Below are 26,258 nucleotides of genomic sequence, written 5' to 3' on the forward strand. Positions count from 1 at the left end.
TCTTCCCCCTCCTCCCCCTCCCCCTCCTCCTCGCCCCCTCCCTCTGCAGGAATGTGGCCGACGCTGATGATGTCACTTCATTTCTCTGCTCTCCCAGTTTCTGCTTCTCGGCAGGGACGCAGGCCGAGAGAGAGACACAGAGAGAGAGACAGGGACACACAGAGGGAGAGAGAGAGAGAGAGAGAGAGAGATATTTGCCTCGCTCTCCGTCCATCCTCCCTTTATGATAACAACAATTAGGGTCAGTCGTCTATCTAAATCGGTTACCGCGGCATCCGCGACGCTCGCCGTCCCCTTGTCATGTAATATAACAAGCCTGCGGGGCTGAGCTGTTGCGGGCTACAAATGATGAGAGCCATCGCTGAGTAGTAATAATCATGATATTTTTGAAGTCGAGTCGTGAAAACAACGTAGCGCGTTAGACGCTTTATTTTTGTCAAAAGACTGCAGCTGCCAACTTCATGCTGCGCCCTCGAGGCTAAGCTTACCTTGACCCGGCGTACCCATCTCCTTACACGCAGATTAGACTTAGTTTACATTTCAGCAAGTCACCTCCGGTTTGATGGAAGACGCGCCGAACGGCCCAAAGTGCGCGGACCGTGGCCGTTAACCCGCCGTAACCATCCGTCCTTTCCTCATGACTCGGGATCCCGACTTCAGCGATTTGCTGCCGACCGGCCGCAAAGGTCGGGGCCCCGACGGGCTGACGGGTGACCTTTCAGTTTATCCCGGTAGGTGTCGGGTTCGGTCGGGATCAGCGCTCCGTGCGAGTCCGGTCTGCTCCTCACGCGGCGAACTGGAGAACACCGGCTTCGTCCGCGGGGAGTTTGGCACGATGAAACGGGAAGCGGTCCGTTTTTGCCGAGACCGTTGTCTAGGGACCGTCTCCGATCTTTGGTCGGCGACGTGAGGACTTTGAACTTTCAACCCTCCCAGTCTGCATCGTAAACCTGCCAGTTTACACCGAAGGCAACAAGACGGCGTTGACACCTCCGCAGCAACCGCTCTCTACGCTTCTGGTTTAGCTGTCAGTTTTCCAGGCATCTTTGCAGCTGGTTAGATTTTGTACCGTCTTAAAACGTGAACGAGACTCATGATCGTGAGTTACTTGCAACAGTTGCATTTTTAGTCACGATGAAACGGTGAGAAATAAAAAAAAACAACAAGATGGTCAAAGGCTCGGAGCCACCGACGGGTGTTTCACTGGAATAACGGTGGTGGGGGGGGGGGGGGGGGGGTTTACGTTGTGAAGTTGAGCCCCGTTGTGTCAATTCCTCTCAGTTCAGTGGTTTACCGCTTCACATTATTAAACTGCCCACTTGTGACTTGACAAGTCGCAGGCGACGCCGTCGGCCGGCGTGAGTCTGGCTGAAACCGGCCACTTCACATTGCTGCAACTTCTCCCAGCAAAAGTTCTCAAACGGTTCTCCGTCGTCGCAAATCTTTGGTCCTGAAGCGGCCGCGAAACGTCATTGCGCGTTCTGCGTCGTCGCGATTTTTCTTCATTGGGACTGAAGGAGCCGATCCCAAAACATCCTCAAATCAAACGGGCCTTACTTTTGGCCGTACACTGTAGTAATTGTAATAATCCTAATAATTATTTAGGTACAAAAAAAAACAAAACACGTTTTTGCTGTTGTGAGAAGATTTTGGTCTTCGTTTATTGTTGTTAATCTCAACCGGAGGTCCAAATTCCATCATCGGCTTGCGTATTGCCGTCCACGGAGGTTGAAGTCCAGCGGTCCGCAGTGCTCTACCCGGTGTCCTCCTCACCCCGCTCACCTCGCCGTCTTGTCTTTTAGACCGTTTGCCGTCCGGGAAGAAGCCTCGTCTTCAAAGCGACAGCGTGCACCGCAGGTTTTTATTGGCAAGGGCCCCCCGTATGAATATTACTGCACTCTGGGAGGTCAAGGCCCCGAGCTTTTATGGGATGTTTTTTGTTACAGATGACATTGCAAGAAGCTACAGTACATACCAATAAAATTAGATTGCACTGGATTGAATTAAAGCAGACCTTGAAAGGGGTGATTTATTGACGGGACGCCGCTTGTAAAATAGTCCCGGCGGATTCCGCCTCCGCGCCGCACCGAGGCGCGACCCGGATTGAGGGCCCGTCTGAGAGCTGTCACATGCTGATGGGCGCCGATGCTTACTTGCTCGACGGCGTGGGCTTCGGAGGCGGCGTGCCTTTAGGAATGGGCTTGCTCGCCACAATCAATGGGCGACCACTGCTGGGAATTATAGATTCATTATGATATTGATTGTGCCAGTTGAATTCAGTGGCGACCCGTGCGCCGCAAGCTGCACAGTGCACTGCTGCAGAGCAGCAGCAGCAGCAGCAGCTTGATATCTATGTATCCTCTTGTTCGAGCTTATCCAGAGGACAGCTATTGTTAGTTCTGGTCACCCTTGGTTACAGCGGAGTATTCTTTGTCAGCCGCTCGGCATGTTGGCCGCACAAAGGCTCGTGGATTACCGGCGACGGGGCCGGCTTTCCAGCGATTGAGCATATTCATGTGGCCGTAATGTGTCAGATGCCTCGTCCATGAATTATCGTATTACCCACCAGTGATCATGGGGTTGCCATGGCCACTGTGTCTATCATTGTGTCAGTGGTCCTCACTGGCTGTAGCCATGGTAACAATGTCTGTAACAGAGGTTTGGTACAAATAAAGCTCTTCAGATGTGAAATGCATGTATGAGAGGAGCCCCGGAGAATGGTAGGGTGGCACGCGCGCTCAGACACACACACACACACACACACACACACACACACACACACACACACACACACACACACACACACACACACACACACACACACACACACACACACACACACTCTGCCTGTGCAAACATCCATTGAAAATTAGTGTGTACACCTCATACACACGGTGGTATCAAAATGGACAGACAAAGCGCAGGAATCATTTTCTTTCCGCCATTTCCAAATAAAACTTGTTTCCACAGCAACCATTTTGATAGCAATAGATAGAAGCAATTAAGAGGAGGCGCTGATTGAGGGGAAGACACGCACATGTGCTTGAAGGTAGAAAGGCTAGCCCAAGGAGGGAACGAGGTCGAAGGTGGACGGGTAGAAGGAGGGATAATTTCTTAATAGATGCCCGCTAGAAAAAAGGAAGTGAATAGAGAATGAGAAGGGGGCAAGGCCACAAAAGAGAGGAAGAAAGAGAGAGGTCGCTAACTGCAAGTAAGGGGGAGGACGGCAAGGTAAGATAACAGAGGAAGGGAGTGAGCAGGCAGACAATGCGGCAAACAAAGGCAGGCGTCTCGGAGTCTTTCTCTCTCTGGCTCGTTCTCCCCTCTGCCCTAATCTTCCCTCGTCTCCGTCCCCACCTCCAGGAGACACCTTTGTGTTTGACTGACACGGTGTCAGCAGGCTCAGTGGGTCGCCTCCTTTCACTCCCTGCCTCTCTCCGACTACGTCTTCTCGCTCGCTCCTATAGCGCCGTCGCCATGGTGATGGGTTATTATGGCCATCCTGCCAGGCGGCCATGTTGTTGAGAGAGGACAGGCACAGGTGGTAGAGTTCCCACTGCCAGACAAATAGATGGAGAAACTGCATACGCTCAAGTAGTGCACGGATGCAGTCTTCTCGCCTTTTGTCAAACAAAAACACCCAAATTTGAGGATTTGTCGCTCTTCTCTCTTTTACGTGAACGTAAACTGAAGATCTTTGTTGCTTGAAGAAAACAAGCAATTCGAAGGTGTCATTTTCTGACATTTTATTGACTTAATAGAGCTGAAAATAATAATACAAATAATTGTGACTTGCAGCAATACATACATTATACAGCGCCTACATGCACACGTTCATAAAAATGTATGCCGGCCACATGCATACAGAGTGAATGTATGCGCTTACATTGCACAGCGCTGGGCTGCATTACAACCTCCCAGCTCCATGTCAGCTTTTCAGGAACTAAAAAAAAAACAAGCTTCATCTGTGTTTAGAAGTTTTCAGAATAAAAAAAAAAAAAAGGGAATTCAGACGGTTCAAAAGGTCTCGGAGACGGATGCGTTGAGACATCGGCGTGCGCACCGACCGGTGGACTGACAGCTGCATGTTACTGTATGTCATATAGAGCAGAAAGGGACAGGGTGAGTCAGTGCCGCGTGACTCCTATGGCTGCAACTTTGTCCTGAAACAATGATGTCATCCTCCATCACACTTCACAGCTCTGTGTCTGTGGACCTCGCCGTCTCTTTGTTCTCCCGTTCCTGCATCTCATTTTTCCCCGGCAGCCCCTCCGTAACACCAACACATCGGCCACACGCGGCGCCCGATATGGAATTAGACAGATAACAAAATCAATTTGGAGCAGATTGACTAACAGTGAGGAGAGTGGGGAGCGAGGGTGAGAGAGAGAAACAACGAGAGACCGGTGCGGCCGCCTGACTATTAATTGAATAGGTGGAGCGAGGATGAGGTCATTGAAAAATGTGTTTTTCAGAGAAAAAAAAAATAAAAAATGGGTGTACCGAGCACAAGGGAGGGTTTCATCAGATGCACACACGCGGGTTGCGCTCGCAGACACGCTTGTACAGAAAACTTTTTTTTTTTGGGCAGTTACTTTACACGTCAGCTGTTGCTATGGTGACGCGAGTCTGTGATCCAGCCGAAGCGGGGGATTGGCTGGAGAGGAGCGAGGGAGAGGAAGGCAGGGGGACTTTGTCGGAGGGGTACAGAGGGGCACGGGGAGGGGGGGGGGGGCAGACACAAAGATAATTAGATCGATGCATAACAATCCATACTTAATGCCATTTTATTTAATAGCATCTGATTCAATAAGACCGAATGCCACCAGTGAGCCTTCCCTAAATCTGTCTACAGCCTGTCTGCTGTCCCGTACAGCGAGCCGGTGTGTGCGTAAAGGTGAAAAACAAGGTCTGACACTCACCACCGGACTGCAGAGCGTGTGGCAAACTAAAGAAATACAGGGCATATAAGCAGCACACGTTCTAAAAATAGCTCCAAACATCTCTGCGTGCATATACCCTTTCGGTAATTTTCAGCAACAAATTGACGGTTCATTACCTTGCTATTAAAGCACCGTCGCATGGTGAGAGAGGTGCTTTCGGGCTAAATTGCTGTGGTTGTTGACACGATGGCGGCGTGTGGCCGTGCGTTTGGTGAGTCACCCCGGCGCGGCAGTGTGTGCTCGCCTTTGGCTTTGTGTCTGCTTTGACAAGCAGAGGTTGGTGTCTCAGTGTCGGCAAGGGCTGTTGTCCTCGGTCCCAGATTAATCCTAATCCCTTTCCAAACTTTGACTAAGGCCGTATTTAATCCTAGACCAAACTGAGACCCGTTCCCAGCGGAGATGAAGACGCTCCGCTGGCTTGACAGTTTACTCTGGAGTCGTGGTGTAATCCATGTTCGGGAAACCGCCTCTGCGTGTCGATTACATGTTAGGGGTTTGGAATGGTTGTGTTTGTGTGTGTTGACAGGAAATGGTTAGCCCATGTGGTGAAGGTTAGGTCGTCTGTGCTGCCTGTTTTTGTTTGTGTGTGTGTGTGTGTGTGTGTGTGTGTGTGTGTGTGTGTGTGTGTGTGTGTGTGTGTGTGTGTGTGTGTGTGTGTGCGCGTGTGCGTGCGTGTGTGTGTGTCCGTGTCCATGTGCATGCGGTCATGGTCGCAGCCCTTTGTCAGTGCAGTCTGTGTGTGGACAGGGTGCTCGGAGTCTCCCGCTGGTATCTTGGGGATCAGTAACTCAAGGAAATCAGGACACACTCTAAATTTGTCACTGCAGCATAACCCACATAATGAAAGAATACAAGCTCCCTTGCATACACTCTCCTGTCTTGCCTCCGCTCCGACTACTCAGTACGTGTAGCTTCCCTTCTTTAAACACACAGACGCAAGCACGTACACTCGTGTTGACAAGTGTTAACTGGGTAATATGGAAATCAGAAGGCGACGAGCACATGTTTAACTGAGTCAGTGTTTTCAGTCCTCAGCCTTCGCATGGGTGTTTTCTCTGCAGATTGTGTAGCCTCCACTCAAGGAGCATTCAGTTTGGATTATGTTTCTGGTTTACTGAGGGAGTTGAGGGAATACCTCCAGCTAGCATATCTGAGGTGGTAGAGGAAAGGATTTGCCTGCCCTCAGGCTACTGTCGAGGTTGCGGGGTAGTTTAAACCCAGCTAAACTCTCTTTACACCATGTATATCTGAGAAAGGGTTTTTCATGCTTTTTTATGACGGTATAAATCCACACTGTACACTCCAGTAATTAGAAATGAAAACACAAGTCTAAAGCAATAACCTTTTGTTTATAATAGCATTTATTTCCAAAACATCATGCCAGTTATGCATCCCCAACCTTAATTACCTCGGCGGGTCATATGTGCATTCTTATCTTGAAACATTTCCGCGTTTCCACAGTTTTTTTTCACTTAGAAATTCGAATAAAATCTTTCCAAAAGTAGCTCATGAGAGACCAGCAAATGCTTTGATTTATCTGGTGCAAATGGAGCATCCCACTCCCAATTAAGTGGCTACAATCAATATTTCTATATTCACAATGGGAGCGAAAGGGGTTATTCATAATAACAATTCCGCAGAGAATTATCACCCATCCCTCAGATTTATGGAGCATTTTAGTGTGTTTCAGTTCACTGTTCACCTTGTTTTGGTTCACAGTAAAGCAACCGTAGTTCAAAATTCTTCAAGTTTTTTTAAAGTTTTTTTAGCATCTGCTTTAAGCAAACCCAGTCAGAGATGCCCCCTGCACGTTACCTGCCTATAGGAACAAATTGCAGACAACCAAAGTTAGCAACTAGCTGTTGACCATCATGAAGCATTTAGCAGACAGATACTTCCTTCAGGAGGTAGTGGAAACCAAACACAGCTAAAAGGAAATTGAATATTGCACTCGCATTAGTTCTGTCAACTTGGTGCGTGAAAGTATGTGACATCAGCCTTTCCAACTGAGCCCCATCCACTTCAAACCAGTAAGAAAAGCACGTTATTCAAACATTTCTCGTTGAAATTACCAACGTTTGGGCCAAAAACAAAATGTGTAAATGTGGGCATCCATCTCTTACCGTCAGAGGGTTGAGGAAATAACTTTTCGGGGCCTTTAGGCCTTATTGTCTCCACAATTACATAAATATATGAGAAGTCCAATTTAGTAACCGGATCCTAAATTCAAGCGTAAAAAATAAATGGACTTCACATTGCCAGAGAGAAACTGGAAGTTCCTTATTTACATCAATACGGTCGGTCAAGCTTGCATCTAGTGGCCATTAGAAGAATCATGCAACTTTCAACTGATGCGATCGCTGCCTGGTCAAACCGTGCACTTTTGTGGTTCCATTTCAGTGTTTGCAGTCACAGGCTTTTGGCACTTATTTGATTTTACCCCCAACTTCTCAGAACCAGTCATTTTTGTTGTGTGCTTTGTTTATCTTAATTCATTAATGTTGTTAATTAGGGAATTCCTCAAGGAGCAAATTAAAGACCGCTATTGTTTTTTTGTTGTTGTTGTTGTTTCTGTGTTCGGCACGGAATTATTCTAGGTATGCATGCTGCAAAGCTCCATCTGCATCTGATTCCCTTTTCACCGTGTATCCTCGCACATCTCCTTTATCTTCAGAATATTAATGCGCTGCACTGTCAGAAGCCATTGTTGTGATTGGTACGAAAATCTTTTTGCATGACTGGGTTCTTTTGTATTATCAGGCATATTGTACCTTTGCAAATCACACCAAATATGACATGATAGAGGGAGAGTGCACGTCTGTGTATATGAAAGGGAGGGGAAATGTGAGAGATAGGGACCGAGGGTCATGGGTTTGGGGGGCGAAGGGGGGGGGGGTGCAGAGGCATATGGCAGTTGTTACAAAAAAAAAAAAAAAAAAAAGTGAGAGATGGGAACCTTTGGAAAAGCGCTGGAGGGCTCGGAGGGGGAAGTGTGAGGGAATGAGGGGAGAGAGTGTCAGGGAAACAGAAGGGCAAAACAAGTGATAAAAAAGTGGAGAGGACAAGTGAGAAGGAGAGATGTAAATGGTAGGAGGTGAAGAAAAAGGGAGTGAAGGGAGAAAAAGTGAGAGAAGAGAGCGACGGCTGAATGGGGGAGAACGAGGAGGGGAGGGAGAGAGAAAGTGCTGGAGGGCTGATATTTAATGTGATAAATGAGTTGTGACAGTCCGCCTCTAACCCCCTTCCAACCAGCAAGGAGGAGGAACACAGAAATAGAAAGCATTATGGGTAAAAGCACATATACGCCATTATATATGTATATAGAAGGCGACGCGTACGTGGAGGTAGACGGAAAATCAGTGCTGGCAAAAGGACATTCGTAGACAGCATTATAGATGTACAAAATGAAGGAGGCGAGTGGAGATGCATACATATAGGCCGCAAAGCAGAGAGGGAAGCAAAGCAATTTGGGCAAAGGACATACAACATTATGGAGAGAGAACAGAAGGAGAGAGGCAGTAGCAGAGGAGGAGGAGGAGGAGGAGAGAGGGGTGGTGGGGTGGTAGGGGAGGGCGTGGGGGGGGGCGCACAATGCAGCAGTGGGTTAATGATCTACTGTACGAGATTCTTCGAAATAACAAGTGGGAGAGAGAGAGAGAAAAAAGGAAAAGCGAGGGCAGAATGGAAAGAATGAAAATTTCAAGTAAATCCTCCACAGTGATTGCCTCTCGTCCATTGTACGGGTGTCATGTCTTCAAGGGACAGCTAATTACAACTTGTCATCACACAGCGTGGAATGGCAGCATATTTTGCCTCGTCCCCCCCCGCCCCCCTCCCCATCTCCCTCCCTCGCCCCCTCCTCATATTAGATGGTCGGTGGGCCAGCTCGCCTATCTTGCTGTGGTCGTGGACTGCAAACTGGAGGGAGAGAGGCTCAGACAATGACAGCCACTGTAGTTTTGGTTGGGGAGTGGAAGCCTGGGAGATGACTCATGGGGAGGAATGAAGAAAGGAGAAACAGAGGGAGACGGGGTGGGGGTGGGGGTGGGGGGGGAGTTTTTTAAGAAATAAAAAGTCAGGAGCGAGAAGAAAAAAGGGGCGTGAGACACCCGATGGCTGAAGCTGTCTTGTTTGATCTCCTCCAGCTCTCCTCTCCTGAGTCAGCGATAACCACTTCTTCCACTTCATTCTTTCTCTTTCTTCTCCAACTCTGCTCTGGTTTCTTCTCCTCCGACACCTCCGTCTTCCTGTTCTTTACTCCTCTGCAGCGCTCGGTTAATGGCCGCGAGCCACTTTGCGATCAAAGGTGGTAATTATTGGCATTCCATGGCTGCTGTGGGAATGCAGTTTTTAATCAATTAACCATAAACGATATAGACAGATACTATAATAATCTTGTTTTGGGAGTTATTTGACTGGAGCTTGCCTGCAGTGTGTACACAGTGAAAATGAGAGTGCTTAACTTTTCCCTCTTTTTTTCCTTTCCCAATCCCCCTTTCAGTGTGGACAGCGAGATTCTCTCAGGAGCCGGCAGACCAGTCGGTGGTGCGGGGCCAGAGGGTGATCCTGTCCTGTGTTGTCTTCAACTACTCCGGCATTGTTCAGTGGACCAAAGATGGCCTGGCTCTGGGCATCGGAGAGGACCTGCGGGGTGAGACATCATACGCCCTCCTCGGGCTCTCGGTGCTGAGCGTGGGACTAAAATGTTTTGTTTTTTTTCAAAGCTGATTCTGATATCTTTGGATTGACGCTTGCTGATAGGCAGCATTTTACGCTGGCTGCATCTTTTAAAGTTTAAGATTTTATGAATGCTTTCAGTTTTTCTGTCTCTCCTTACGCCAAACAATTGCGAGGATGGCTGACTAAAGTAATGTAACTTGTACCACACCACACAACGTGGACTGAAGGGAAACATTCGCAGTGCGGAGGGTCGGAGTTGGATTGTGCTATGTTCAAACTGGACACCAGGGAGGAGGTGTGGGGGGGGGGGTCCTCGCTCTTGTTAAATTCATGCCAACATCCAACAAACATTGGAAATGCACAAACCAATCACTACAGTTGTCAGATGAAAGACAACGATATTATAACGACTGCCTAAACCAAATAATTCGAGCGAGGGTTACACGCATAGTCCTCCGGGGTGCTTCCGTAGTTGCCAAGTATTATGTCGAAAGATTATGGGATAGCTCAGCCAAAATGAGACGATGCTTAAAGCTCTACAGCCATGATAGCGACTCTTTGTGCTGTACTTTGAGCTAAATGCCAACGTCAGCGATATATTTATTATCAATGGTAACCACGGTGCTACTGACCGCGGCAGCCCGAGTGCACTGTAAAACCCGAACAACACTGAAAGTAGTTTCCAAGAGAGTGCCGAAGGTAACAGATAAATGATGCTTATGAATGCAAACCAAACTAAGAAAGAAAAAGCCTGTCTGACATACAAATTATGATATTGGCTTTTCTATGATTAATTGTGATTTAAAAAAATAACCTCCAGTTGAAAGTCATATCAGCAACCGCTGACCTACTACAAAGTTGGTAGAATCTCCCCTTGCTCCTTCATCACGGTCTTTTGTAAGTTGGTCTTTTGCAACAGTTTGGACTGCAAACAAATTATTTTCACTGTCAATCAATCTGCAGATTATTTTCCTAATTAATCGATGACTTGGGTTATCTAAAAATACGTTATTCATAATGATCTAAATCCCAAGGTCACGTATTCAAGGCTGTTGTTTAATTTGACCAACAGTCCACCACCAGCAGACATCCAGTGAACTGTTGTTAAAGAAAAGCATCACATTTTCACATTTGTACGAGTGGAACCAGCAAACACAAGAATGACTAAACTGATTAACCAAACTAAATAGTTGCACATTCGTTTTCAGTCCACCGGCTAATTGATGAGTCGGCTAATTGTCGCAGCTCTATTAACGTTTGTCCTCGTGAACAGCAGATCTTTTTTTTTCTAAATCTCCCCCATCATTAGTGCAACTTTGCGTGTTTGTAACTGTGCCATCTAATGCATGCTGACAAAATGTTTTTTGCTACTGCATTTTTTTTGGATACAGCTAGATTGAGCCAGCCAAGCATGTTTGCCCGAGAGATGAAAAAAAAAGAAAGGCTACTGTCATATTAAAAAAAAAAAGACATCTTAACCACCATCGCAGATATCCCATCGCTTCCTATTGTGACACAATGTGCACATATTTAAGTCGGTGCTAAATCTGGCCGCCTCCTGAACGCATCGTCAAATGTTTAATGGGAATTTCCAAGCGCCCTCGGGCACATTTTGCTAACTGACACCCTTCAATTTGGCTGAGGGACATCACATCATCACCTCTTGTCATACGAGCCGTGGGTGACACTGACTGGCTAATATCTAATTTTTATTGAAAGGCGGATTCATTAACTAATAAATAGCCCTCGTTCCTCGACGCAGCTCCCATGTCCTCACTCTTCTCTCTTCTTTTTCTCTTTGCATTTTTGTCCCCAGTGATTTCCCTGTTTTAATTTTTTCTGACTTTGACAGAACATGTGAGGAGTGATGCATCTCATCGCTGGCTTGCAAAATCTTCAGAATTGCACTGATTTGCCTAACGGGGCTAAAACCGGGGCTGTGCAATTACTCGTTAAAACAAATGGGCATATTTTTAACCGATTGGTCCGGAGGGAGACTGCATCATTTGTGACATGCCCGTGCCTCGCCGTTACTGTTTTTCCTGCGGACTCTGACTCTTTCCTCTGCTTTCTTTCAATTGTCTTTTTTTTTTTCCATTGTTGAATTTTGTTGTTAAAAAAAATGGAAAAACAAAAAGTCATTCTCAAAATGAATATCAACTATGCACACAATGAGTGTCCAAAAGAGGAATTAGTAGTAACACAAAGAAAAACAGGAAACAACCAAATTTGAGGACCCCCCCAACATATCGAAAAAAAAGTAGCAGCAGCCTTCAGAGTGAAAAACGGATTTCTCTTACTTTGTTTTACCATTTATTTCCTTTTTTTTTTTTCCTCCTCTCCTCTCCTCTCCTCTCCTCTCCTCTCCTCTCCTCTCCTCTCCTCTCCTCTCCTCTCCTCTCCTCTCCTCTCCTCTCCTCTCCTCTCCTCTCCTCTCCATCTGTCATGCTATTCCTCTGTGACCTCCTCATCTTAGATCCCTTGTTGCTCTCTCTCCCTCTTGTTCTCGTTCTTTCAGCTGCCTCTGTTGTACTGAGCCCTCTCTCATATTCCTCTTTTAACTTGTCTAGCTTGTCTCTCCTTAGCTTTCAGTGCCTGACACACTCTTAGTTCATGCACTCTTCACTCTGTCAGCTCTTACGTCCCTTCTTTCTCTCGTCCTGCCTGTCCTTGTCTGTCCTCTTTCCATTTTTTCTTTTTGGTCTGTTTCTGCCTTCCTTTCTTCTTACTTTGGTTTAATCATATTATTACTGTAATGGTTCAGTGCTTCAAGCCAAAACAATGTGAATGAAAACTGCCCACTTCATGCACACGTACCCTTAGTGTGTGTGTGTGTGTGTGTGTGTGTGTGTGTGTGTGTGTGTGTGTGTGTGTGTGTGTGTGTGTGTGTGTGTGTGTGTGTGTGTGTGTGTGTGTGTGTGTGTGTGTGTACGTTGTTTGTGTATGAGGCTCTGTCCCTCCGTCCCCCACCACCCACCCCCGCCTCTCTGGGCTTTTCATACGCTTCCTCGCCCTGGACATTTCACATGCAAATGCGCGTATATACAAGGCACACGCGTGCACAAATGCATGCAGAAACAAGGACACGCAAGGTTAGGCGAGCAGCAAAAGCCCCGTTCGCACGCTGCACATGTAAAAACAGCAGCAGAGGATTTCACATGTGATCTACGTCTGGGCAGCAAACATGAATTCTGCACCAGGGACTGGAGTCTGTTTGAGTCCTCTAAAACGTTGCTGTCATAATGCATTCATCTTTTCCCCCTGCTGGTAAAAGAGAGCATGGCTGCCACCTAATGGTGAGAATGTACAGCAGTGACACAGCTGGGCTGTGGGCTGGATGGGGGAAGGGAAAGGGAGGACTGGGAAGCCTGTCGTGAGTGCACGAGTGTGTTATGTGTGCATTGTACAACTATGTGAATGTATATGTTTGGTGAAACATTTGTTTCCGTGCACATAAACACGGGACTGTACATGTCTGTGGTGTCCTTCGGGATTCCCTCCGATTTTTAGCTCAAGTTTGACGGATCTGATGTTTTCTGATCAGCATGAATTGTAACAAGCTGCATGGTGTTGCAAGACCACATGAGTGTTTTGGGAGCCTGAGTTCATATTTCAACTCTGATATTTGGGAAGAAATGTGAGGTTAAAACTAAAATGTCAACGTAAGCAGAAGAAATGAAAATATGTCTCATTCTTTGGGTCTTTTTGACATCTTTGTGTCGTCGCTTCCTGTACGTTGCAACCTAAAACAGATATATAATGCAAAGCATCGATGTAAACCTGAGCTTGTCTAGTTCTTATTACCCTTCTTTACGCTTGTGTGTCTGTGTGTCCCAGCTTGGCCTAGGTACCGTGTGCTGCGTGTCCAGGAGCTCGGCCAGTACAATCTGGAGATCCTGTCAGCTGATCTGTCTGATGACTCCCTGTACGAGTGCCAGGCCCCTGATGCCGCCCTGAGATCCAGGCGGGCCAAACTCACCGTCCTCAGTATGTTTCTGTGTGTCTGGTCTGTTTGCATGTCTACCGGAAGTGTGTGCGTCTCTTACCACCCCCCTCTCTCTCTCTCTCTCTCTCTCTCTCTCTCTCTCTCTCTCTCTCTCTCTCTCCTGCTCCAGTCCCCCCTGATGACCCGGTGATCGATGGAGGTCCAGAGGTGCTGCTGAATGCGGGGGAGTCCTACAACCTGAGCTGTGTGTCCCGAGGGGCCAAACCGCCTTCTATGATCGAATGGCTTAAAGATGGTCTGCCTGTGGATGGGGCTGCCAGTACCACCGTGAGTCTAAAAAAAAAAAAAAAAGGACTCAGACACACAAACAAAAACCACACATTCAATGATCGGTATTGTCAGTTTCTGGCCTTGTATGTGTCTCTTGTGAATCTCTGTGTGTCCTCCAATCATCAGGAGGTGCTACCAGACAGGAAGAGGGTGACCACACGCAGCTATCTGCCTATCCACCCCGTTGACACCGACACAGGGAGGAACTACAGCTGTGTGGCCACCAACCTGGCTGTTCCCACCGGCAAAAGCACAACCGTCACCCTCAATGTGCACCGTAAGCGATGCTGCTCTCAATCCAGAATTAACTCATTAACTAGTACTTCTGATAAAGTACACAACTCTATACAGGTATACAGCAAAAGAAAAGATTTATTACACAGCCCAAAATAATCTGTTTCTTTGAGATAGTTTTACCCTTCGTACTAATACATAAATTGTCATTACATTTATGGCTAATTTAAAGGAACAAGCATCATGATCTCAAACATCTGCAACCACGTAAAGACTTTTATAGCTGTTCCTTAAGTCATGCACGGCAGCCATTTTGCATCCGACTGTCCTCCAGATTGCAGCATGCATTAGATGTAGTAAGGCCGTTGTTATGTGAGTCTCTCTCTCTGTCTCTTCCAGATCCACCGACAGTGACCTTGTCCATTGAGCCTCGCTCTGTCCTAGAAGGGGACAGGGTCACCTTCACCTGCCAGGCTCATGCCAACCCTCCTATTATGGGCTACAGGTCTGCTTTCACCAGGCACCTAAATTAGAAGTCACTAGCCAAAAAGGAATATTGTCTTTCTTTTTAGTTTTGAATGATTTAGTGGTTTTGAGCTGTGTCTTTGTTTTACTTTTGCTTAAGTCCACTTTAAGTAGTCATAAATATGGAAAAATATCTAAATAGATACATATTTTTTGAGGTTTTAATCTGTCTCGTGTTGGTCTTTTTTTGTACCTATAATATCGTGTGTTTAACTCCTAGGTGGGCTAAAGGCGGCGTGGTGCTGCAGGGCGCCAGGGAGAGTGTGTTCACCACCAAGGCCGACCACTCCTTCTTCACTGAGCCTGTCTCGTGTCTGGTTTTCAATGCTGTGGGAAAGACCAACGTCAGCATCTTGGTGGACGTTCACTGTGAGTCACGCACTACTCATCGCACCTTGTTCAATCACTTGTGGCCCACTTCACTCACTACAGTCTGGAGTCAGACGGATAAAAACATTGTTGTGTTTCTCAGAGTAGTTTTTCCTCTTTAGTCCTACTGCATTATTACTCAGACACAACAAAGGAAGCTGTCTTTCCCTCCATTCTCTGTCTCCAGTCGGTCCGATCCTGCTGGTGGAGCCGCAGCCGAAAACAGTCGACGTCGACTCTGATGTCACCCTCAACTGCAAATGGGCTGGAAACCCTCCGCTCACCCTCACCTGGTTCAAAAAGGGTTCAAACATGGTAAGCAGCCAAGAGCCCACGCTCTGCACGTAATCCCTCTGTTCTCTTATTCACATTTTTTTCTTTTACAGGTCACACTCTCTTCTCCCGTGTTTGCAAAAGCATGCTGTCATTGAAGAGTTTCGTCTTGTCTCTACTCTGGAATCTTCTCTGTTTAGCTGTCAGGAGCTCAACTTTCTTTTCAGTTTTTTCTTTCATATTTATCACTGACGGTTCAATTAGATTTCATTAATTCATTTAATATGGTCTTCTCTGCTATTTTCCATTTAATAATATGAATGTTGCAGCAGAAACACAGTATATTAAGTATACAGAGGATTTCAGGTGACATAAACACTGCTTGGCTAAGATTTTGAAGGTCTTGAATAAACATGGTTCTTAAAATTCCAGTGCATTTACAGAATTGATTCAAAATTTACATGCTGGATGTAGCTTCATTAAAAAGAAAACTAATAATCATATTTCCTAAAATGTTAATTGTCCTTCAACCATTCAGTTTTATTTTTACAAAATCATTAAGTTGACCCTCACTGATTTGGCGTTAAGATTTTCTGTGGACACCAGAAGCTAAAGATAGAAGGTGTATGTAAACATTAGCATCCGTTTCTTTGACCAGTGGCAGTTTGGTCAGCAGCAGACTGTTCAGTTTAGCGGCTCTGCCTCTCGTTAAGCTGCATTTAATGGTGGAGGTGAGACCAGGACTTAATACGAGACAATTCCAGCACAGTAAATGAAATCTGCTTTATTACACATCTGCCTTTGGCCAACACCCACGTCTGTATAATCACTCTAGTTCAGGTATTTCGCTCCCTCTGGGTGGTTACATATTTAGCCATAATTTTCACAGCTAATTTTTCTGATGGATGTGGTTGCTAGGCAACTACAAAACCTTTGTGATGGGTTAAATGCGGATGTGCAAGTTTGCATTGTTCGCCACGTCGGGTCAGAGGAGTGGAATACATACAGCAGGCTCACATGATTCGTGCAATGTGGTCTTTTTAGATTAATGAAGCATACAGATGGAGGTGTATTAGCCTCTCTCGTCTTCTTATCTCCTCTACTGGACTTTTATTTTGTTTATCCCCTTCTGCTGTTTGGCAGATTCGCCTTGTTTATGTTTGTATGCGTGTTTCACTCCCCCACAGGTTCTGAGTAACAGCAACCAGCTGCATCTGAAGTCGGTGAGCCAGGCGGATGCTGGGCAGTATGTATGTAAGGCCATCGTCCCACGGATTGGAGTAGGAGAGACCGAGGTCACGCTCACAGTCAACGGTCAGAAAACATCCACACAGTTTAATGTACCACTGCTTGTAGACGGAAATCTTGTACTTTAAAAAAGGTCAACTTGTCAGTAATTGAAAGGAAAAAAAAACAAAAACGCTGTTTGTCCAAAGTGGTGGGCATTTATTTTTTTTTAAGTCCTACAATTCCTCTTGAACAGGCTCATAAGGTCAGCATCTTTAAAAAACATCCAGCTTGGATATTATTTTTTGTGTTCCTTCCGTTTGAAGTGTTGTTTCTTTTATCACATACACTCACATGCTCTCTCATTTTTGACCCCTCAGGTCCGCCTATCATCTCCAGTGATTCAGTCCAGTATGCTGTGAGGGGGGAGAGAGGAGAGGTGAAATGCTACATCGCCAGTACACCTCCTCCGGATAAGATAGTAAGTGAAAAGATGGGAAATATGAAACATTTGTGGCACCAAACTTTCAAGAAAATAATTCAAATTTTCATCCGGCATCAATTGTTGAGACAAGAAAAATACCAAACAGGGAAAGCTTTGGTCACAAAGAGCACAAAGTTGTACATTTTAGCCTGACAGCAAATTGTATTTTACTGTTACTGTACTGTCCTTTTCCTAAATGGCTCCCTTCCTGCCTGAATGCTTTTAGGCACTGTCCCCTTTTTCTGTTTGAGTGGTGACTCACCCTTAAACTCTCCCAGAATGTTCCTCCATCCCATCACATAAACAAACCAACACTAACATGGTCCACTTTTAGCTCTGCGTCAGAAATCAGCCCGGCTGCTTTCTCTTCTCAGCTGTATCACAGAGACGCAGTAGTAGTAGTTCCTCGGCCGCCCTGCCTCTGTGACTGATCCTTCCTGACTCGCAGTGCACGCTCCTAATGCAAGTGGCGCATGTTGGGACAGAAAAAGATTTATAAAATATAAAGGACTGGAGAGGAACAGTTGTCCCAGTAAATGCCACAGCCAGGAGATTCTCCTTCTCTAGCATAAGTGGGCAGATTATGGGAACATGTGGGCTTATGCATAATTAACTCACGTCCGTACAGTACTTCAGTGCTGAATAATACAGCTGCTTTTAGTGGCTTTAAAGTCGGAGGATGTGCAAGATTCTCGCCGGCTCAGTCACCCACGTCGTCCTCCACTCCAGTTCGCGGAAACATACAAATTGTTGCCGGAATGGGGAGTCATGCAATGTGTGTGTTTACATGTGGGTGTGCTCAAATGTGGGCGCTTCATTACATCCATGTCTTTCTACAGTGTGTGTTTGAGTTAGACAGATACGTATGGCCGATGATAAGTTAACAGCCATTCGCTCTGTTGTGTTGAAATATTAGAGAAAATAGAGAGTAACACAGTTGTCCTTTACAGTTATCCCTATTTCAATACAATTCAGTTTTATTTATACAGCACCAAATCCCAAAATAACTCATCTCAGTGCAGTCTTTACAATATCATCTTGCAATATGATATTTAAAATGTTTTATTTTATTTATGGATTTAGAATATTAAACATTCCAGCATTAACGCATACAAACAGACATAAGAATTGTCAGACATCATTTATTAATTACTTTATCTACATCCATTAACTGAATGACTGCTAGAACAAATACATCTATTTTCACGTCAACATTTTCTCAAATTAACTTTTATTTTTGCTTATTTAATAGCCCAGTGTATGTGTACATTACCTTAATATCCTCTAATAGACTCATCCCTATGGGTTTCTGTTTGGACATATGATCTACTGTATGTAGTTTCTTGTGATGTGTGAATGCTGTTTTAGATGCTTTTGTATTAATGCATACTTGATGAATATAGGACATTAATGTTAACACGTGCTTAGGTGCATTACTGAATGCGTACGATTTCTGATTCATATGACTTGAGTGTGACGCGATCATTTTCTGCATGCAGTATTATTGCATGTAGTCATTGTAGCTCTGTTTGAAGTAGATTCATTTTACTGGTCTGTACAGTAAATCAAATTAGAGTGAAACCCTGAAAAGATATTGGTTGGTGTGAAATGGTTATGCAGAGATAAAAAAAAAAGAAGAATAATTATTGTCTTGATATATCCTGAATGTGGTCCCTTACCTTCCCTGAGTGAAATAAATCTATTCTAAATTGATTGGTTCTAACATGGCGTCCTGTGTGTGTGTGTGTGTGTGTGTGTGTGTGTGTGTGTGTGTGTGTGTGTGTGTGTGTGTGTGTGTGTGTGTGTGTGTGTGTGTGTGTGTGTGTGTGTGTGTGTGTGTGTGTGTGTGTGTGTGTGTGTGCGACAGGTGTGGGCGTGGAAAGAGAACGTGTGGGAGAAGGAGAAGGGGACGCTGCTGGAGAGGTACACGGTGGAGCAGAGCAAACCGTCAGCGGAGGGCGGCGGTGTCCTCTCCACCCTCACCATCAACAACGTGATGGAGTCGGACTTCATGTCCACCTACAACTGCACGGCCTGGAACTCGTTCGGCCCGGGAACCATGATCATCTCACTGGAGGAGACCGGTGTGTTGGCGGCGCATTTCATTTTTTCATGTTATGAATTTGAGATAAGAAAATCAGAGTCTGCACAATGTGGAAGTTTGGAGCGACAGGTGTTACAGCAAAATGTCGTTACAGGGTAAGACGGTAAAGAATTGGACAAAATGGACAAAATTAAATACAATATCTTTGAACAATACCTCAACAATACATTTGGGATGATTATTGGTGCTTTTACAAAATATTTACACGAGGAGATTTTTGATTAATAATCCTCAGTAAATCAGTAAATATATCATGTGTAAAGGCTAATAATAGAACCGCTGGAGGCTGGTAAGTTCAGAAAATGATGTCCCTTTACTGTAATTAAGCCTTTAAAACCAGGAAAAGACAACAGTTATTCCATATCAGGATACGACGATGTCCAAAATCAGAGACGAGATCTTGTCTCATATCACAATGTTGATATAATATTAACATATTGCCCGGCACCTACATGCGAGCAGTGTTAACACATTTTTTGTGAAGTAAAAAAAGCAAAACAAATACACACAAATAGCGATATGTGTATGTATGTACTGAATCCGCTAAATGCAAAGAAAGTTTTTTGTGATCATATCCGATATATATACTTATTAAATACAAAATTGTCCCTCTTAAATTGACCTGAGAATCATATTTAACCGATATGACAAATAGAAAACCTCAACTTTGTGTCAGTAACTGGGGATGAGGCACCTGCTTGTGCAGGTATGGACAGACATAACTCACTCTCTCTGTGTGTGTCTCTCTCTCACCCTTTCGTTACAGAGGAGTTTCCAGTGGGGATAATAGCCGGTGGGACGGTGGGCTCCGCCATCTTCTTGTCCATCTTTCTGATGGGCTTTGTTCTTATCTTCTACTGGCAGCGCAAAGGCAGTGAGTCATATTCTCCATGTGCCTTCACATACAACACAAAAGCACATCAGCGGCCTGCGAATACAGTTTTTTCAGAGCATTTCATACTTTTTTTTAATAGAAGATCACGGATAAAATATTCAGTATTTTACCCAATAACTGGCAGCAAAGCAAATCAAATCAAACGCCTACCGCTTCCTCTTCACCATATGGATGTAGGTGTCCTCTGAACCTGCTCCTTCAGCTCATGAAAACACACTTGACTGACAAGCGCGTGTCCAGCTGCATTCAACCTCGCCGTGCTTTGCTTCCAGGTCGGCGCGGGGTCACGCTGGGTAAGCCCGACATCAAGGTGGAGACGATAAACAAGGAGACCCACAGCTTGGAGGAGGACTCCGGCAGCGTGTCCACAGCTTCGCGCATGGTCAAGGCCATGTACTCGGTGAGCAGCAGCGGGGTGTGTGTGTGTGTGTGTGTGTGTGTGTGTGTGTGTGTGTGTGTGTGTGTGTGTGTGTGTGTGTGTGTGTGTGTGTGTGTGTGTGTGTGTGTGTGTGTGTGTGTGTGTTTGGGTTGGACACTGTTGACACAGCCTGTAGACGTTAGAAAAAACTAGATTAACTCAGTAACCTCTCCCTACGCCGCACTGTACCTTTTGACTAAAAAACAAACACTATGATTTCCCCTTTAATCGCTCCTTTTTAACACTTTTAATTCCATTTTCTCTTCTCCTGTCATACTCTGTTGCCTCCTTCCCTCTTCTGTTTTGTTACGGCACCTTCTCTCCTCCTTTTTCTTTCTTTTTGTTTTTTTTGTTTTGTTGTTTGACGGTTTAGTTTCTCCCCTCTGTGTCCTTCTCTCCCTCCAATCAGCCCTTTAAAGATGACATAGAGCTCAAGTCTGACCTCCGCAGCGACACCCTGGACACCCGCCAGGAGTATGACCTAAAGGTGAGATCACACGCGTGAAAGAAACAATCAATCCATGTCAGTGTAAAAAAAAAAAATACAGTTTATCGTTTGGACTAATCGACAAAAGCTGGCAAAGAGTTCAGTGTCTCGTCAGCAACGATGTGTTTCAGCTCATTTAATGGTGTCATGTGTGTGATAGACCTTAAAACTAAATGTTCGTGTTGCACTTAATATTTGTGAGAATATTAGAGTAGGGTATTGAAGACATAGATATTTAGCAGTGTTGTATGCGGTATTTGCTGGAGCTCTTTAGGTTTTCTCTTCTTCCCTTCACTCTCCGTCCAGCTGTGAGGAAACTTGCTTCTCAGATTACTTGTCAAGCGCGCTCACTCACTGTAGACTCTTTAAAAGAAAGCCAGAAAGAAACAACTCCAATTAGAAAGAAATATTTTGAAGAAGAAATGAAGTTCAAGCGTACTCCGCCCATCCAGCTGGCATGAATCTTTTATACATTTTGACACTGTGGGGCTGGGCTAAGGTGATGAATGCACTTTAACGCGTAAAGCTGCCAAAATGTTCCTCTGAACCTCCCTCCCATGAATATTTTGTGAGGGCAAACAAGCCACCCTTCTAGCTGGAGTGCTGCCTTGGATCACTTTGAAGAAACACAGACATGAATCCACCCCAGGAGGTGGTTAGATCACCCCGACAACAGCCTCAGCCAGACTGTTTTTTTTTTTTTTTTTTTCACTCTCTGTCTCTCCGCTGCCTCAAGCGCCAAAGCAGTGAAACAAAGTTTGAGAGGGGCGGAGGAGTCTGGGTAGTGAAACACAATGAGAGGGTGGGGTGGGGGGAGGAGGGGTGTGTGGGGGTAGTGAGCATTCTTTCTTCACCAGCAGCATGAGGTCGACCCTGCATGTTAGGGATTCACCCTGCTGGACATTCCCGGGGTGGAATGTGGAGCTTTGAGCGACAATTTAGGTGTTAATTTAAGGCATGTTTTTGCTATGTAGTGTGCTGACAGGGAAAAAATAAAACACGTTAACATTTTACAGGACAAAACCAAGTAAAAATTACCCTTACCTTACTTTAAATGTTTGATTTTTGAGTGTGATTTTGATGATAATAATAACAACTGTAAAATAAATTGAAACAGATTCAGATGTTGGTGAGACAGCCCCTTAAAACCAATATTGTTTTTTTTTTTAAATTGTATTCTTGTTTAGTTTATTGTGCAGAAGCTCTCCTACTTTGCAGTTTGATTGACATTCATTGGTACAAGTCTTGTGTTCAGTGCAAATACAATACTTTGTGAACACTGGATTATAGTTCAAATTAAAGATCAGTTTGTAGAATGGACACAATATGCTTTTTAAAAAATGATAAATTCAAATTGCGTAATTGTTTTCCAGGAACATTTATTTGAATGAGAAGTGCTGAAGATCAGGATCCTGCACTTTTAACATTCATCAATACATTCTCAAAAAAATAATATATACATTTATACGTAAAAGAGCTTTTTGAAAGGTGACAAATTTTTTTTCCACTAATGTTAAATTGCTCTCATCAGTTTTGGTAGATTACCCCCTGCAGTTGAAACATGTCATTTTAGCGTTGTTGTCATTTTAAGGATGAAGGAGAAATTGATTTGCATACATTTCGAAACAGCTGAGTCATGAATAAGCAGCAAACTGCCCTCACAGCACAATCTTAATGAATCTGGACTTGGATGCTGACCAGCTTGCAGGTGCAGTTCACCCTGACCTCTGACCTTCTACAACAACAACAAAAAACCTCTGTGGGGATCAGGAAGGAACATGCTGTTATTATAGGAGCCCTTTTGAATTTGACACTAATGTACAGACATTTTTCTTGATTATAACCCTCATTACTTGTCATCTCAACGCCCATTTCATCTTATGTTTCCTGTTGTTTCTCGCTCTCTCTCTCTCTCGCTTCAGGACCCCACCAATGGCTACTACAATGTGCGTGCCTCCACCCACGACGAGGTCCGCCCCACCTCCCGCTCCACCATGCACTACTCGGACTACCGCTCCCCTGCAGGAACACCAGGGGGAGCAGCATCTATCAGCAGCAGCACCGGAGGCTCGGGCGCCACAGCCAGCGGAGGAGCCCCTGGTCCCCCCGGCCCCCTCACCTCCCCCGGCCGCCCACAAGCCTGCTACGACCCCCGGCCGCCCTCCAGACTCTCCCACATCAGCTACGCCCAGTTCAACACCTTCACCCGTGGGGGCCAGAGCCAGCAGCCCCCGGCTAACCCCGCCCCTGCAGCCAGCGACTTCCCCACGGACTGCAGCCTCCTGGACTCCACCTCCCAGCTGGCCTACGACAACTACGGATATCCCTCGCACTACCAGACCTACCGTATGGGTTTTGCACCGTCTAGCCTGGCCCCTCTGGAGGCCGGCCCATCCTACGAGATGTACGGGGTGGGATCTGGGGTAGGGAGCCCCGGGGTCGGGGTCGGGGTCGGGGTTGGGGTCGGGGTCCCGGTCGGGGTCGGCCCGGGCGGCCCGGCTCCTTCGGGATCAGAGACTGGACTGGGGAAGTACGGCAGCTCCACTCGCTTCTCCTACACCTCGCAACACTCTGACTACTCCCACAGCAGACACACACAAAGGATGCAGACTCACGTGTGAGACGGAGACGCAGAACCACCTCACAGTCTTAGCTGAGCATGAGGAAGCATCTTATAAATAGTGTCACACCTAAAAACACACACAATCACAAATTTACATGCACACGTTCTAACACGCTAACACGAACACAACTACAGAATACAAAAAAACATCCCACACACACCCATGCACAACGTGAGAAAACCATGCCCGTGAGACAGGGAGGGGAACACAGAGAGCAAAAAAAAAAAGAAAAAAAGAGAGTTTAAAAGGGAGTTTTAGTGAGACAGGGAAGGGAAATTCCACACAGTTTTGAATTCCCTCACTCCCAATGTGTTTGTATATCTGAGCTCTGAAAGAGCGGACAGCGCAAGTCACAATCAAGACTGGGAAAGAGAGCAAGAACCAGAGAGAGAGGACGAGAGATCGCAGATCTTTGGAGCCCATAGCCTTCGCTATGAACTGACATTGTAAAATGATGAGAGAGAACGTCTTAAAGCAAATTGACTAATATGGTACATGCTGATCGAAAGAAACCTCAACCAGTGGAAGTCATTTCTGGCCGCCATTTTCAATTTTGTTTTTGCTGGTTGTCTTATTCGGTGATCGTAGAGCACATATTATAGTATCCCAGAATGCCCTTCTGTACAGTGGTACCATGCCTGCTTAAGCAGGGTGGGGGAGTGTGTGCGTGTCGCCTGGGCCGGGATTGGAAGGGTTGTCATAATTTTGCACTGCATCTACAGTATTCATGCTTAGACGTCCCTTAACTATATCTGTGTTATGTCTTCTTTTTATTTGCACACCAGACTAGAGCTTTGTATTCTATTTTTTAACATTACAGAATTATTTTTGTCAATGTAAATCATGTAATGTGTATGTATGGACCAAAAGTTTGAACATGAGCGCACATAACTTGGGCGTTTTGCCTGAGGGAAACCCACTGAAACGGAGTGAGGAGCTGTGCCAGCAGAAGAGCCTGAATTCAGGATGTGTTTCCCATCAGAAGGGTGTTATCGGTGTATAAAAGAAACCTAGTGCCAAGTGTTCACGTTGTTCTTCACCTTAGACCATGTATATGCAGTAGAAGCTCCTTCTATCGGCGACTGTTGCTTTACAAACCGGGCTCGGGGGCGGGGGCGAGGGGGAGCTTGAGTCATTCCCAGACCTTTTCGTAGGCTGGAGCCTTTCTTTTTCTTTCTCTGAGCTCCTAACTACAAGCCTGGTGCAGACGGAGAGAAAAACACAGTTGTTGGGTTTAGAGTGGCCTTATAGGGGAACATGTCATACATTTCCATTTTGAATCATTCCTCATTGTCTGTCTGCCAAAAAAAAAAAAAAAAAAAAACAACAACAAAAAAACGGCCAGAGGAGAATGTGTACGGAGAGGTTTAATGAAGGCTTGTCCACAATATTGACATGTAGTAGTGTATGACTGTGAGTGTGTGGGTGTGCGAGTGTGTGAGAGAGAGAGAGAGAGAGAGAGAGAGAGAGAGAGAGAGAGAGAGAGAGATCAAGGGGGGAGTGTGTGGGCGTTGGCGCGCACATCGATTTGTACAGTGTGTTTGTATAGATGTGTGAATGACGGCGTGTGGATGAGCAGCATACTGTAAACACGCAGCGCCCGACTCCGAGTGCGCGCGTGACTATTGTATGCCTGCACGTGTGCATACATTACGTGTGTGCGTGTGCATGTCCGTGTCTTATGTGTGCGGGTGTGTGTGTGTGTGTGTGTTTCAGTATATGTCCATATCATTTCTCTCACAATCCTGTTACAGTACTTTTATACCTCTGGTAGGACTGTATCCTGTATTATTGTGTCTTTGAATTTAGGAAAATCCAATGTTTATCTTATTGTACTGTTCTTCGTAGCAGAGAAAACTGTTCAAAAGATGTACAATGAACGTTATCAAACTCTCATTTTTTAATTTCATTATCTCCAATATTTTTTAAAAATGGTATGTAATTATTTTTCCACAGTATTACATAAATAAAAGCACTGTTTTTTATATAATGCGGAGTTTGTCATTTTTAAGCAGATGGGTATTTCAATACACATCCTGTTGCTGTTGGAGCCCAAATTCTGGGTAAATGGAGACCCAATTTTAAATGTGTAAAATACGCTTACTCACAGCAGTATAGGGTTTATTAAAAAAATATATTCTTAAATATATCTTCAATGTCACACATTCCGATTGATTTTTCTCAGTTACCCACGGCAAAAAGCACAGCACAGGCTACAAATATTAAGCAATTCAATTCAATTCAATTTTATTTATATAGTGCCAAATCACTGTATCACAATAAAAACTGTTATCAGGTATATGAGCACAAGGACTTTTAAAAATAAAAGTATGGCTTCTTTCTTTGATGAAAATGCTTATAATATCTACACAAACATTTTTATGTTTTATAATGGTTTTATTTGCCATGCTGTTAACCTGCTAGAAGTTACAAGTATGAAGGTGATCATCTTTGTTACAAATTCATCTATATTTATCACATATTTGTAAACGTAATTTCTGATATACTTAGGTTTTGAAAAAAATTGAAGTATGAAAAGTACGAATATATTTTATTGATTTATATTATTTTATACAGTTTATTTATATAAAGCTTGTACAATATGGCTCTATTACATCGATTCATATTTTGTATACATCTTGTGACACGCGTGCGCTACTCTCGACCGACAGGGGGCAAACTCGCAGCTGACGCGTGGCTTGTCAACCAGAATCTAAAA

At 45.1% G+C, this 26,258-nt stretch overlaps 1 protein-coding gene across 4 annotated transcripts in view; it reads left to right on the forward strand.

The window, feature by feature from the left end:
* The window catches only part of kirrel1a (kirre like nephrin family adhesion molecule 1a), a 31,669-nt gene extending 6,140 nt beyond the window's left edge, over nucleotides 1-25,529 (forward strand). For 2 of the 4 annotated variants that reach the window (XM_069722806.1, XM_069722808.1), the window contains exons 2-15: nucleotides 9,445-9,594; nucleotides 13,461-13,610; nucleotides 13,739-13,896; nucleotides 14,026-14,176; nucleotides 14,533-14,638; nucleotides 14,879-15,027; nucleotides 15,215-15,342; nucleotides 16,488-16,614; nucleotides 16,908-17,008; nucleotides 18,879-19,095; nucleotides 19,882-19,989; nucleotides 20,283-20,410; nucleotides 20,802-20,915; nucleotides 22,838-25,529. In XM_069722806.1, the coding sequence (XP_069578907.1) occupies nucleotides 9,445-9,594; nucleotides 13,461-13,610; nucleotides 13,739-13,896; nucleotides 14,026-14,176; nucleotides 14,533-14,638; nucleotides 14,879-15,027; nucleotides 15,215-15,342; nucleotides 16,488-16,614; nucleotides 16,908-17,008; nucleotides 18,879-19,095; nucleotides 19,882-19,989; nucleotides 20,283-20,410; nucleotides 20,802-20,915; nucleotides 22,838-23,536 (2,486 nt within the window). In that variant the 3' untranslated portion in view covers nucleotides 23,537-25,529. The remainder of the gene's footprint in view (nucleotides 1-9,444; nucleotides 9,595-13,460; nucleotides 13,611-13,738; nucleotides 13,897-14,025; nucleotides 14,177-14,532; nucleotides 14,639-14,878; nucleotides 15,028-15,214; nucleotides 15,343-16,487; nucleotides 16,615-16,907; nucleotides 17,009-18,878; nucleotides 19,096-19,881; nucleotides 19,990-20,282; nucleotides 20,411-20,801; nucleotides 20,916-22,837) is intronic. The other 2 variants (XM_069722807.1, XM_069722809.1) reach the window with 2 other exon arrangements.
* The last annotated feature ends 729 nt before the right edge of the window (nucleotides 25,530-26,258 follow it).

Source organism: Brachyistius frenatus, unplaced genomic scaffold (genome assembly GCF_029030835.1).
Source record: "Brachyistius frenatus isolate BFR_SWC_R1_liver_20210118 unplaced genomic scaffold, ASM2903083v1 Contig_305, whole genome shotgun sequence".
Taxonomy (NCBI): domain Eukaryota; kingdom Metazoa; phylum Chordata; class Actinopteri; family Embiotocidae; genus Brachyistius; species Brachyistius frenatus.